At 44.9% G+C, this 10164-nt stretch overlaps 2 protein-coding genes across 5 annotated transcripts in view; one reads left to right on the plus strand and one right to left on the minus strand.

The window, feature by feature from the left end:
- ints11 (integrator complex subunit 11) overlaps nt 1–2727 on the plus strand; it is a 13241-nt gene extending 10514 nt beyond the window's left edge. The window contains exons 16-17 of one of the 2 annotated variants that reach the window (XM_027144892.2): nt 581–710; nt 2613–2727. In XM_027144892.2, coding sequence (XP_027000693.1) covers nt 581–710; nt 2613–2675 — 193 coding nt within the window. In that variant the 3' untranslated portion in view covers nt 2676–2727. Of the gene's footprint in view, nt 1–580; nt 711–858; nt 1508–2612 lie in introns of those variants that run through there. The other variant, XM_027144893.2, reaches the window with a different exon arrangement.
- On the minus strand, nt 2185–5555 carry LOC113641844 (lysophosphatidic acid receptor 6). 3 transcript variants are annotated; one of them, XM_027144896.2, is made up of 2 exons: nt 5430–5555; nt 2185–5237 (listed from the first exon to the last, which is right to left on the minus strand). In XM_027144896.2, the coding sequence occupies exon 2, from the start codon at nt 5208–5210 to the stop codon at nt 4242–4244; it is 969 nt and encodes a 322-aa protein (XP_027000697.1). In that variant the 5' UTR covers nt 5211–5237; nt 5430–5555; the 3' UTR covers nt 2185–4241. The 3 variants fall into 3 exon arrangements, with proteins under 3 accessions (XP_027000697.1, XP_027000698.1, XP_027000699.1); XM_027144897.2 differs by having other exon boundaries at nt 2185–5341; XM_027144898.2 differs by having other exon boundaries at nt 2185–5234; nt 5430–5532.
- Nucleotides 5556–10164: the final 4609 nt, after the last annotated feature.

The raw sequence follows: 10164 nt of genomic DNA on the forward strand, positions 1-10164 counted from the left end.
TAGCTGCTGATTTTATGTTGCGCAAAATATAAACATTTGTATAGTTTAATATCTAAAATAATTTGCAAATATTATAAACAGTCGAGTTTGCACCTCAGGTCACGTAACGAATTGTCACACGAATTCAGTAGAAATCCACCGAAACGAACGTGTGTGTAAGACGGCGTATGAAAATAAAGTGCTCTAAACGCCACGCACTTCCTTATTCTCAGCCAATATATAGATACAATTTTTTAAACCATATGAAAAACAGTGACCTTGATTCTGACTGCACTGTAAACACACACACACACACACACACACACACACACACACACACACACGAATCTTTGTGGTGTTCAGTTGGACTGTGTGTAAAATAGTTTTTTGTTTTTTTTTACCACTTAGACAGGGGGCTTTTTTTCCATCTCTAAATGAAAACAGAGTGGTTTTAACTCCGTGACTCATTTCCTGCCACACGTTACGATGCCTTTCCAGTGTTTAAATGTCACTACATACAGTGTGTTTGTTTTGTGGATTTTTTTTGCGGGGTTTTCTCCCTCGCCTTAACCGTAACCCTTTGTCCTTGCGCCTCTCCCAGCTTGCTCCGAGGCTACGCCGTGCAGCACCTCCCCGACGGCACCGTTATCGTCGAGTCCATCGTCCTCAAAGTGTCTTCGTCCGGCGACGACCCAAATCTAAAAGTTATCCTGCTTTCCTGGAGCTACCAGGTACATCAATCATCACACACACACACACACACACACATTGAAGGTACAATCCTATTTACCAAGTTTTCTCATGTTCTTCAAATCACAATAAAGAACAGAGGCTTATTTTTTTTTTAAAAAGGGTTACCATGATTTTTGTGGCCTACAGAACTGACCTGAAAAAAGGAAGTGGATTAAATGGTACAATCAGGGGACTTCAGACGTTGAGGATATGAAAGAGACGCCTATGAAGGCAAGCCGAGAGCAGACAGGTTATTAGGGAATATTTACCACGTGCTCAGAAAAGGAGATGCGAATATTTGTTCCGCTTTACACCCACCAGACACTTTATTAGGGACGCTGCTAATAACAACTGCTCGTTGGTCCGGCCGGGCAGCAGAACAGCACATCAAATCCTGTAGATGGAGATTAACAGAAGGTTAACAGAGAAAATGTGATCTCCGTGACATTGTGACAAATTTGAGTAATTCGGAAACCTCTGGCTTCCTGAGATTTTTCACACCTCAGTTTACACCCAACGCTGTGGAAAAAAGCATAACCTTTTACATTTCTTGTGTGGGAAATGAGAGATGACGAAGGCAGATTGTCAATTTTTTCTCAAGTAGCAAATTGATTCATTTTTGGTTAAAAACAAAATAACTTGTTTTATTTGTTGCACAACACACATATAAAATATCCGCATTCATCTATACATACAGATGTAGAAATGAGGGAAATGAACATCTGCCAAATTAGTGTGAGCGTGCATGTGTGAGCGCGCGTGTGTGAGAGAGTGAGTGCGCGTGTGTGTGAGAGTGCTTGTGTGAGCGTGCGTGTGACAGTGAGTGCGTGCGTGTGACAGAGTGAGTGCGTGCGTGTGACAGAGTGAGTGCGTGCGTGTGACAGAGTGAGTGCGTGCGTGTGACAGAGTGAGTGCGTGCGTGTGAGAGTGCGCGCGTGTGTGTGTGTGAGTGCGCACGTGTGTGTGTGTGAGTGCGCACGTGTGTGTGTGTGAGTGCGCACGTGTGTGTGTGTGAGTGCGCACGTGTGTGTGTGAGTGCGCGCGCGTGTGTGAGTGCGCGCGCGTGTGTGAGTGCGCGCGCGTGTGTGAGTGCGCGCGTGTGTGTGTGAGAGAGTGCGCGCGCGTGTGTGAGAGAGTGCGCGCACGCGTGTGTGAGAGAGTGCGCGCGCGCGTGTGTGAGAGAGTGCGCGCGCGCGTGTGTGAGAGAGTGCGCGCGCGCGTGTGTGAGAGAGTGCGCGCGTGTGTGAGAGGGTGCGCACGCGCGCGTGTGTGTGTGAGAGAGTGCGCGCGCGCGTGTGTGAGAGAGTGCGCGCGTGTGTGAGAGGGTGCGCACGCGCGCGTGTGTGTGTGAGAGAGTGCGCGCGCGCGTGTGTGCGTGCGACCCTTCAGCCGAGGGGAATTTACAGTTAACATTCTGATTTCTAACTGCTCTACTCCAGTTTCTCACATTAACAGCACAAACATCAGCACAGATTCACACTCGTGTCTCTTTAATGAGCTTCACATCAGTTACAGACCTGTTAAATAATCAGGTGTTTAAACTAAAAGCAAAACAATAAGAGTGAAAAACATCCGCATGAAGCAACAACAGCTTGTTAAACTTGTAAAAAAACAAAAAACAAAGAATGCCTATTTTCATTATTCCTGATTAACACAGAATGCAGGAACTTTGGCACATTTTAATTAAGCACATTATATAAAAAATAAAATTATACACATTATTATATAATAAATATACATAACATATACATATGTGTAATGTAATGATTTCTAAATGTATTTATTGTAATAGAACTGTCTTGCTACCTTCATTGCTGAGTATTCAGGGTTTATTTTATTATTATTTCTTTAATTTTAAAAATATATTTTTTTATTTTTTTATTTTATTTTATTTCTTTTAGGACGAAGAGCTCGGCAGTTTTCTTTCCAATCTGCTGAAGAAAGGACTTCCCTCCGGATTATGAGTTTCTACTGATGTATAAGTGATAACAAGTAAAATAAAACTAAGAAATTTCACTTCCTCAGAGTCTGTTATTTTACAGAAACATAAGTATGTGCACCTTCTGTACATTACAAACATTTTAGAATGTGCAGGTTCATTTTAGGATCTGAAACTTTTAGAGTACCGTGTGTGTGAGAGAGAGTGTGTGTGTGTGTGTGCATGTGTGTGTGTGTGTGTGTGCATGTGTGTGTGAAAGAGAAAGAGAGTGTGTGCATGTGAGTGTGTGTGTATGAGAGAGGGAGAGAGAGAGAGTGTGTGTGTGTGTGTGTGTGTGTGTGTGTGTGTGTGTGTGTGTGTGTGTGTGTGTGTGTGTGTGTGTGTGTGCATGTGTGTGTATTTACACTCTACATGAAATCTATTCAATATTCAAACGTCACATTTCTCTTTGTCCTGCTCGCTGCTTCCTTCTTTTGTACTGAGCTTTTAGTTTTTTATATATATATATATATACAGCTATGCTTTTCTATGGTAACTATGGCAACAGAAACATGCAGCACCTTTAGGTTATTATTTTGCACCAAGTGACGATCGAATGAATGAAAGTTTCCAGATAAGCACACAATTCCACCACTTCCTTTTCTACACAGCAGCAGTGATGCAGAATCTCTGAGTGACATCTCGAGCTTCTAAATCAAACCTTCAAATGAACACATTTTCTTCCCTGCAGTCCAGCTGCCATGTCGGAAATTGGAAGCCCTCGTTAGATGGATGAACCCCTAACTGACATTCAGCGAGCTGTTCATGGTTGTAGATGGTGCCAAGTTCCTCGGTTCCTGATCAGATGGCCTACCTCAGTGGTACTGAATCCTAAAAGCTTTTCCATGCTGCTGTAATTCACCCAGACAGGTTTCTTACTCCTTACTGCAGCGGTGTCCGATCTTATCAGGATTAGATCAGACACCGCTGCCTTACTGGGACTCATCAGGATGACCTCCCAAACCTTCCCCTGGACATAAAGCGTCTCTCTTTCTGTAGGACACGAATGCGCTGTAAACTCTGTCTATCGTTTCATTGCTACATCTGTCGGTTTATTACATCTGCTGCCACTTGCAGCTCTTTGTGTAAGAACCGGCACACGTGAGCGTCACATCTGACCAAAACGACCATTTAACCGAACGGATATTTTTGTCTCGGCTGTAATGCTGCTTGCTCTGAGTCCATTTTCCTTTTCTTTCAGCTTATAACAACAACAACATGATCTCTACTGACAGGATGAGAGGAAAAAAAATCATTGGATTTATTTATTTTTTTCCACTTTTTTTTAAAATATATATATATAAATATATACAAGAGAGTGTTATGTACAAAGATTTCTGGATTATTTTACCTTAAACCACCAGGCATGTGTGTGTGTGTGTTTGTGTGTGTGTGTGTGTGTGTGTGTGTGTGTGTGTGTGTGTGTGTGTGTGTGTGTGTGATGGTCAGTTAATACTGAGATTCTTGCTGTATCTACATGAGTCACGCCGACGTCCCTTCGTATTTATTTTTTTTGTTGACTCTTAAAATTCGACAAGTGCGTCTCTTCGCGTCACTGAGCTTGTAAGCTCTCCGAAATGACGTAGACGCCTCTTTTCTTCTTCGGCTTCAGCGGCTTCCATTTGCAGGTCAGTTTGCAGTGGCTGGTGGCGAAGTAATACAGCACAGGGTCGAGCAGGCTGTTCATGCTGACCAGCGCTATGGTAACACGCCTCGCTTTGTAGATCCCATCAGCTAGCCAGCAGTTATGGATGACCTGAGTTCTCCACAGCAGGTGCAGAAAGTACACAAGGTGGTAAGGTAAGAAGCAGAAGACCGTGATGGCCAGGATGGTGTAGATGATCCTCAGGGCATTACGAGCTGTTTTCGTCTTGATTCGCATGATGCGACGCGCCACGACCGGGTAGAGCACCAGAATGATGATTGTAGGAAGCAAAGCGCCGAACACCAGACTGAATGCGCTGTACGGAGCCAGATTCGTCTTCCATTCGCTCTCTGAAAAGTTCTCGAAGCAGCTCGTCTTCTCCTCGATGTTCTGCATGTCCGGAAACGTGAACATGAAGGTTAAAATGACCGTTCCTCCAACCACCCAGACGCACGCGGACACGGCTACAGCGTAGCGCGTGTTGCGCAGACGCAGGTAAGTGTGGGGACGGATGATCGCCAGGTAACGGTCCACGCAAATGCAGCTCATGAAAGCGATGCTGATGTAGACATTGCAGAAGAAAAGCGTACCGGTCAGACGACAAGCCGCCGCCCCGAAGATCCAGTGGTTGTCGTTGAGGTGGTAGTGAATGCGAAAGGGGAGGACGCACAGGAAACAGGTGTCGGCCACCGCCAGGCTGAGGATGTACACGCTAGAAGGAGACCTCTGCTCCGTTTTGAACATGAAGATGTAAAGCGCACCCAGATTCCCCAGCAGACCGAACACCATCACGAGGATGTAGGTGATGGGGAAGAGATAGAGCTGGAAATCTGCAGTGAACTTGCCTTCACACGTGATGTTGTTAGAGATGTTCATATTTGGAGGTTTTTTTTCTGATTTCTTCTGTAAGATAAAGGCAAAAATGGAGTCAGTGTCACACCAGATTCGTTAAGATCACGACTATCAGATCTGCTGCGGCACGATAACCATAGCATCCATTTCAGATCCTTAAACAGAAACAAAATGTTCAAATAAGCAAAATCTCAATAGAAAACCCACAAACGATTAAAATAAATAAATAAATAAACCACTTACCGGTTTGGGACTTTTTGATTTTGTGTCTAAATCAGTTTACGCTCAAACGATCTCTTGATGTGTGCCTCGTTTCCGTCTGTCTCGTCAGCCACCTCGATAATGGAAAGCGTTTGCTTTACCTCTGTGGTTCACACTGAGCAAAAAAAAAAACATGACAGGAAGTCATGAGGCAAATGTTCTCTCCCCCCACCCCCCCACCTCTGCTCTGTAGGTCTCAGTCACAAGTACACAGTTATTATAGTGATGTTTTCAGCTGTCACTTTCACCCACTCGGCCTTTGCTGTGCGTTTCGTATGGAAATTATTTCTATTTATTTCTATTTCTGCACCCTGTTTAGTGTCTGTTGCTCCGTGGGGCCTTTTGTTTGTGGTCAATGAGCAATTCGATTAAATTCAAGTTTATTTGTAGACAGAGAGAGAAGTTTTTATTTGTACAGTGTGGTGCTTTTTACAATTGACATTGTCTTGATAAGCAGCTTTACAGAACAAAAGGTTAATATAAAGATTAATATTATTCATTCATTCATTTTCTACCGCTTTATCCGAACTTCTCGGGTCACGGGGAGCCTGTGTCTATCTCAGGCGTCATCGGGCATCGAGGCAGGATACACCCTGGACGGAGTGCCAACCCATCACAGGGCACACACACACTCTCATTCACTCACACACTCACACACTACGGACAATTTTCCAGAGATGCCAATCAACCTACCATGCATGTCTTTGGACCGGGGGAGGAAACCAGAGTACCCAGAGGAAACCCCCGAGGCACGGGGAGAACATGCAAACTCCACACACACAAGGCGGAGGCGGGAATCGAACCCCCAACCCTGGAGGTGTGAGGCGAACGTGCTAACCACTAAGCCACCACAGATTAATATTAGATATATTTAAATGTGTATGTATTTATCCCCAATGAGCAAGTCTGAGGTGACTCAGGTGACTGTGAGGAGAAAAACTCCCTTAGATGGTAAAGGAAGGAACCTTGAGAGGAACCAGATTTAAAGAGGAACCTCATCCTCATCCTCATGTGGGTGACACTGGAGGGTGTGATTTATAAATATACAGTCTGATAAATGTTGTATTGATGCCAAAGATCACATGGAGTTCACATCTCCTCTATAGTACAGTATAGCAGAGTCCAACTGGAGCTGGAACATCTGTAGATGCCTCAGGATTCTCAGAGTCACTCTCATCTCAGCGGAGGTCCAAACCCTTCATCGCACGGAAGACGATCGGAGCTGGTACAAGTTCTGGATGCCTCGGGATGGGTAGAAAGAGAGAAGCAGTGGAGAGGAGTTAACGTAGCTGCTGTTCATGATATTTGCAAGTCTGATGTAATAGAGCACAATATTATGGGATGTATTATGTGTACGCCTGACTAAAGAGATGAGTTTTTAATCTACATTTAAACTTAGAAAGTGTGTCTGAGCCCCGAACACTATCAGGAAGACTATTCCAAAGTTTGGGAGCTAAATAAGAAAACGCTCTACCACCTTTAGTAGACTTAGATATTCTGGGAACTACGTAAGTAGCAGCAGTTTGTAATCAATTCTAAACTTAACAGGTAGTCATTGTAATATAATGACGTCAGACAAACGAAAAATATTATAATTCTGTTACTTTGCAGTCGCTTTTACTTCCTAGGAGAGAGAGAGAGAGAGAGAGAGAGAGAGAGAGAGAGAGAGAGAGAGAGAGAGAGAGAGAGAGAGAGAAGTTTTTATTTTACACAAGTGGTACACTAGATGGCGCTGCTGTTTACGTTCTGTTCTAATGCAATCTTGCATCATGCATCGGATTTGAAGAGAGGGAGGAGAGTGTGTGTGAGAGAGAGAGGAGTGTGAATGTGTGTGTGTGTGTGTGTGTGTGTGTGTGTGTGTGTGTGTGTGTGTGTGTGTGTGTGTGTGTGTGTGAAAGAGAGAGAGAGAGAGAGAGAGAGAGAGAGAGAGAGAGGAGTGTGTGCGTGTATGTGTGAAAGAGAGTGAGATAGAGGAGTGTGTGTGTGTGTGTGTGTGCATGTGTGTGTGTGTGTGTTTGTGAAAGAGAGAGAGAGAGAGAGAGAGAGAGGAGTGTGTGTGTATGTGTGTGTGAGTGTGTGTGTGTGTGTGTGTGTGTGTGTGTGTGAAAGAGAGAGAGAGAGAGAGAGAGAGAGAGAGAGAGAGAGGAGTGTGTGCGTGTATGTGTGAAAGAGAGTGAGATAGAGGAGTGTGTGTGTGTGTGTGTGTGTTTGTGAAAGAGAGAGAGAGAGAGAGAGAGAGGAGTGTGTGTGTGTATGTGTGAGAGAGTGAGATAGAGGAGTGTGTGTGTGCATGCGTGTGAGTTAGAGTGTGTGTGAGTGATAGAGTGTGTGTGTGTGAGTGAGAGTGTGTGTGTCTGTGTGTGTGTGAGAGAGAGAGATTGTGTGTGTGTGTGTATGTGAGAGAGAGAGGGAGAGAGAGAGATTGTGTGTGTGTGTGTGTATGTGAGAGAGAGAGAGAGGGAGAGAGAGAGAGAGAGAGAGAAACCAGAGGCCAAATATTGCATTAGTGAGTCCTGGTACATAATCTTTTGATGGAAGGGGAAGTCCGAGGCATAATATTGGTTTCCTGTCAATAAAAACAAAAGCATAAACACAAGATGTCGGTACTGAACATCTTCCAGGACGATCGAGTCATCGTGTGCCTTGTTCTCTAACTTTGCCTCGTGTCTGTTCACCTCTCAGCACTCAGACACGTCCTACATTTCCCCTGTGGGTGCAGCTGGCGTTTGATTCAGTGTCTGTTCCTTATTTCTAATCTCGCCTCTTTAATTGTCTGATTTTTTTCCCCATTACAAAGTTAATGACTCGAGAAATTCAAAGATGCTGGAGGAATCTTGGGTTTTTCTTAAGGGCAGTTGGTAACTGTGAGGTCTTCTGGTTGCACCAGTGTGATGTACTTGTGACTGGGGGAACAGGAATATATCAGGATTACAGGGATTGGGATCTGATCAGTAGTAAACACCTGCAGTTTGCATGGTTCCAGGTAGTCCGTTATCCGTTATGTCTTAAGACCAGCTTCTTCAGTCTGCTGCCATCAGGGAGGAGACCGACCGCGGAGTCTCCGGGACAGGACCAACAGATTGAAGTTCAGCTTCATCCATCAGGCTGTTAGGAAGCTGAACACACTTGCCGCCACTTCTCTTTTCTGCCACAGGCACCACAGATCTATGAACCCAACACACCCCTTCAGATCCCACATCCCCAGGACCTTCCACCACCACCACCCCCTCTCCCACTAACATACGAAAACATGCACCAGTCACTTTGTGCAGCATTGGTCGTCTCATTCTTTAACTTTATCTGAACTTGCACTGCTTTATTTATTTAAATTTCATTGCTAATGTTTTGCACCTACTCCGGTTTCCTCCCCCAGTCCAAAGACATGCATGGTAGGTTAATTGGCATCTCTGGAAAATTGTCCGTAGTGTGTGAATGCGTGAGTGAATGAGAGTGTGTGTGTGCCCTGCGATGGGTTGGCACTCCGTCCAGGGTGTATCCTGCCTTGATGCCCGATGACGCCTGAGATAGGCACAGGCTCCCCGTGACCCGAGAAGTTCGGATAAAGCGGTAGAAAATGAATGAATGAATGAATGAATGTTTTGCACCTTGGGAAAAAGAAAAAGATTCACACATCTTTTCTTATGTAGGTACTGTACATGTGAAAGAGTTGACAATGAAGAGAACTTGAACTCGAACTTGAACTTGATAGGCTGATTGCTATTTCTATATTGTCCATAGTGTGTGAAGTTGTGTGTGTGTGTGAGTGTGTGTGTGTGTGTGTGTGTGTGGGTGTGTGAATGGTTGTGTCTTGTCCAGGGTTGGCACTCTAAAGTGCCAACTCCAAGGTGTCCCGGAGTTTGGAATAGACTTGGCACCTCGTGACCCTGTGTAGGAAAACGGATGGCTGGAAGGATCGATCTCTAGTAAAACGCCATAACGTCTGAACTCGTATCTCTTCATATGCTTTTTAGGTCGAATTTTTTTCCTCATGGACTTTTATAAGGTGTGTTTCTCTGTAGTCCTTCCAGCTCTGACCCTGATATGCATCACTTTGGCTTCAGACCGACTATGACTTCATTTTTCTTAAAAGCCTTAAAAAGTCTCGACACCCCATTTGGACTTTGCAGTTTACGCCGTCCTTCTGCTTTATATGGCATTCTGAGCCTGCTTATGTGATTAAAGGTCCTTCTAATGCGATTAACACAGATTTGCGACAAGGTCAAGCAAACGTTCAAGCGGCAGCTCGGTTCTTGTGATCTTTAAAGGCGTCCGGGATAAATTTCTACACAATGTCGCTCTAGCAAGACCGAGTTTGTTATGTTCTGGTATGATGATGAGACTTACTTCAGGGTCATGTGTCAACTTTAGCAGTTGTTGTACTTTGTATAGATAACGAGCCTGTGCCTATCTCAGGCGTCATCGGGCATCGAGGCAGGATACACCCTGGACGGAGTGCCAACCCATCACAGGGCACACACACACTCTCATTCACTCACACACTCACACACTACGGACAATTTTCCAGAGATGCCAATCAACCTACCATGCATGTCTTTGGACCGGGGGAGGAAACCGGAGTATCCGGAGGAAACCCCCGAGGCACGGGGAGAACATGCGAACTCCACACACACAAGGCGGAGGCGGGAATCGAACCCCCAACCCTGGAGGTGTGAGGCCCCCCCATGTAGAATCAAATAAAACTAATTCATCAGGTGTG

Source organism: Tachysurus fulvidraco, chromosome 23 (assembly GCF_022655615.1).
Source record: "Tachysurus fulvidraco isolate hzauxx_2018 chromosome 23, HZAU_PFXX_2.0, whole genome shotgun sequence".
Classification (NCBI taxonomy): Eukaryota; Metazoa; Chordata; class Actinopteri; order Siluriformes; family Bagridae; genus Tachysurus; species Tachysurus fulvidraco.

Excerpts from the sequence above, each read along its gene's own strand:
- LOC113641844 (XM_027144896.2), bottom strand. The coding sequence starts at position 5,210 with ATGAACATCTCTAACAACATCACGTGTGAAGGCAAGTTCACTGCAGAT.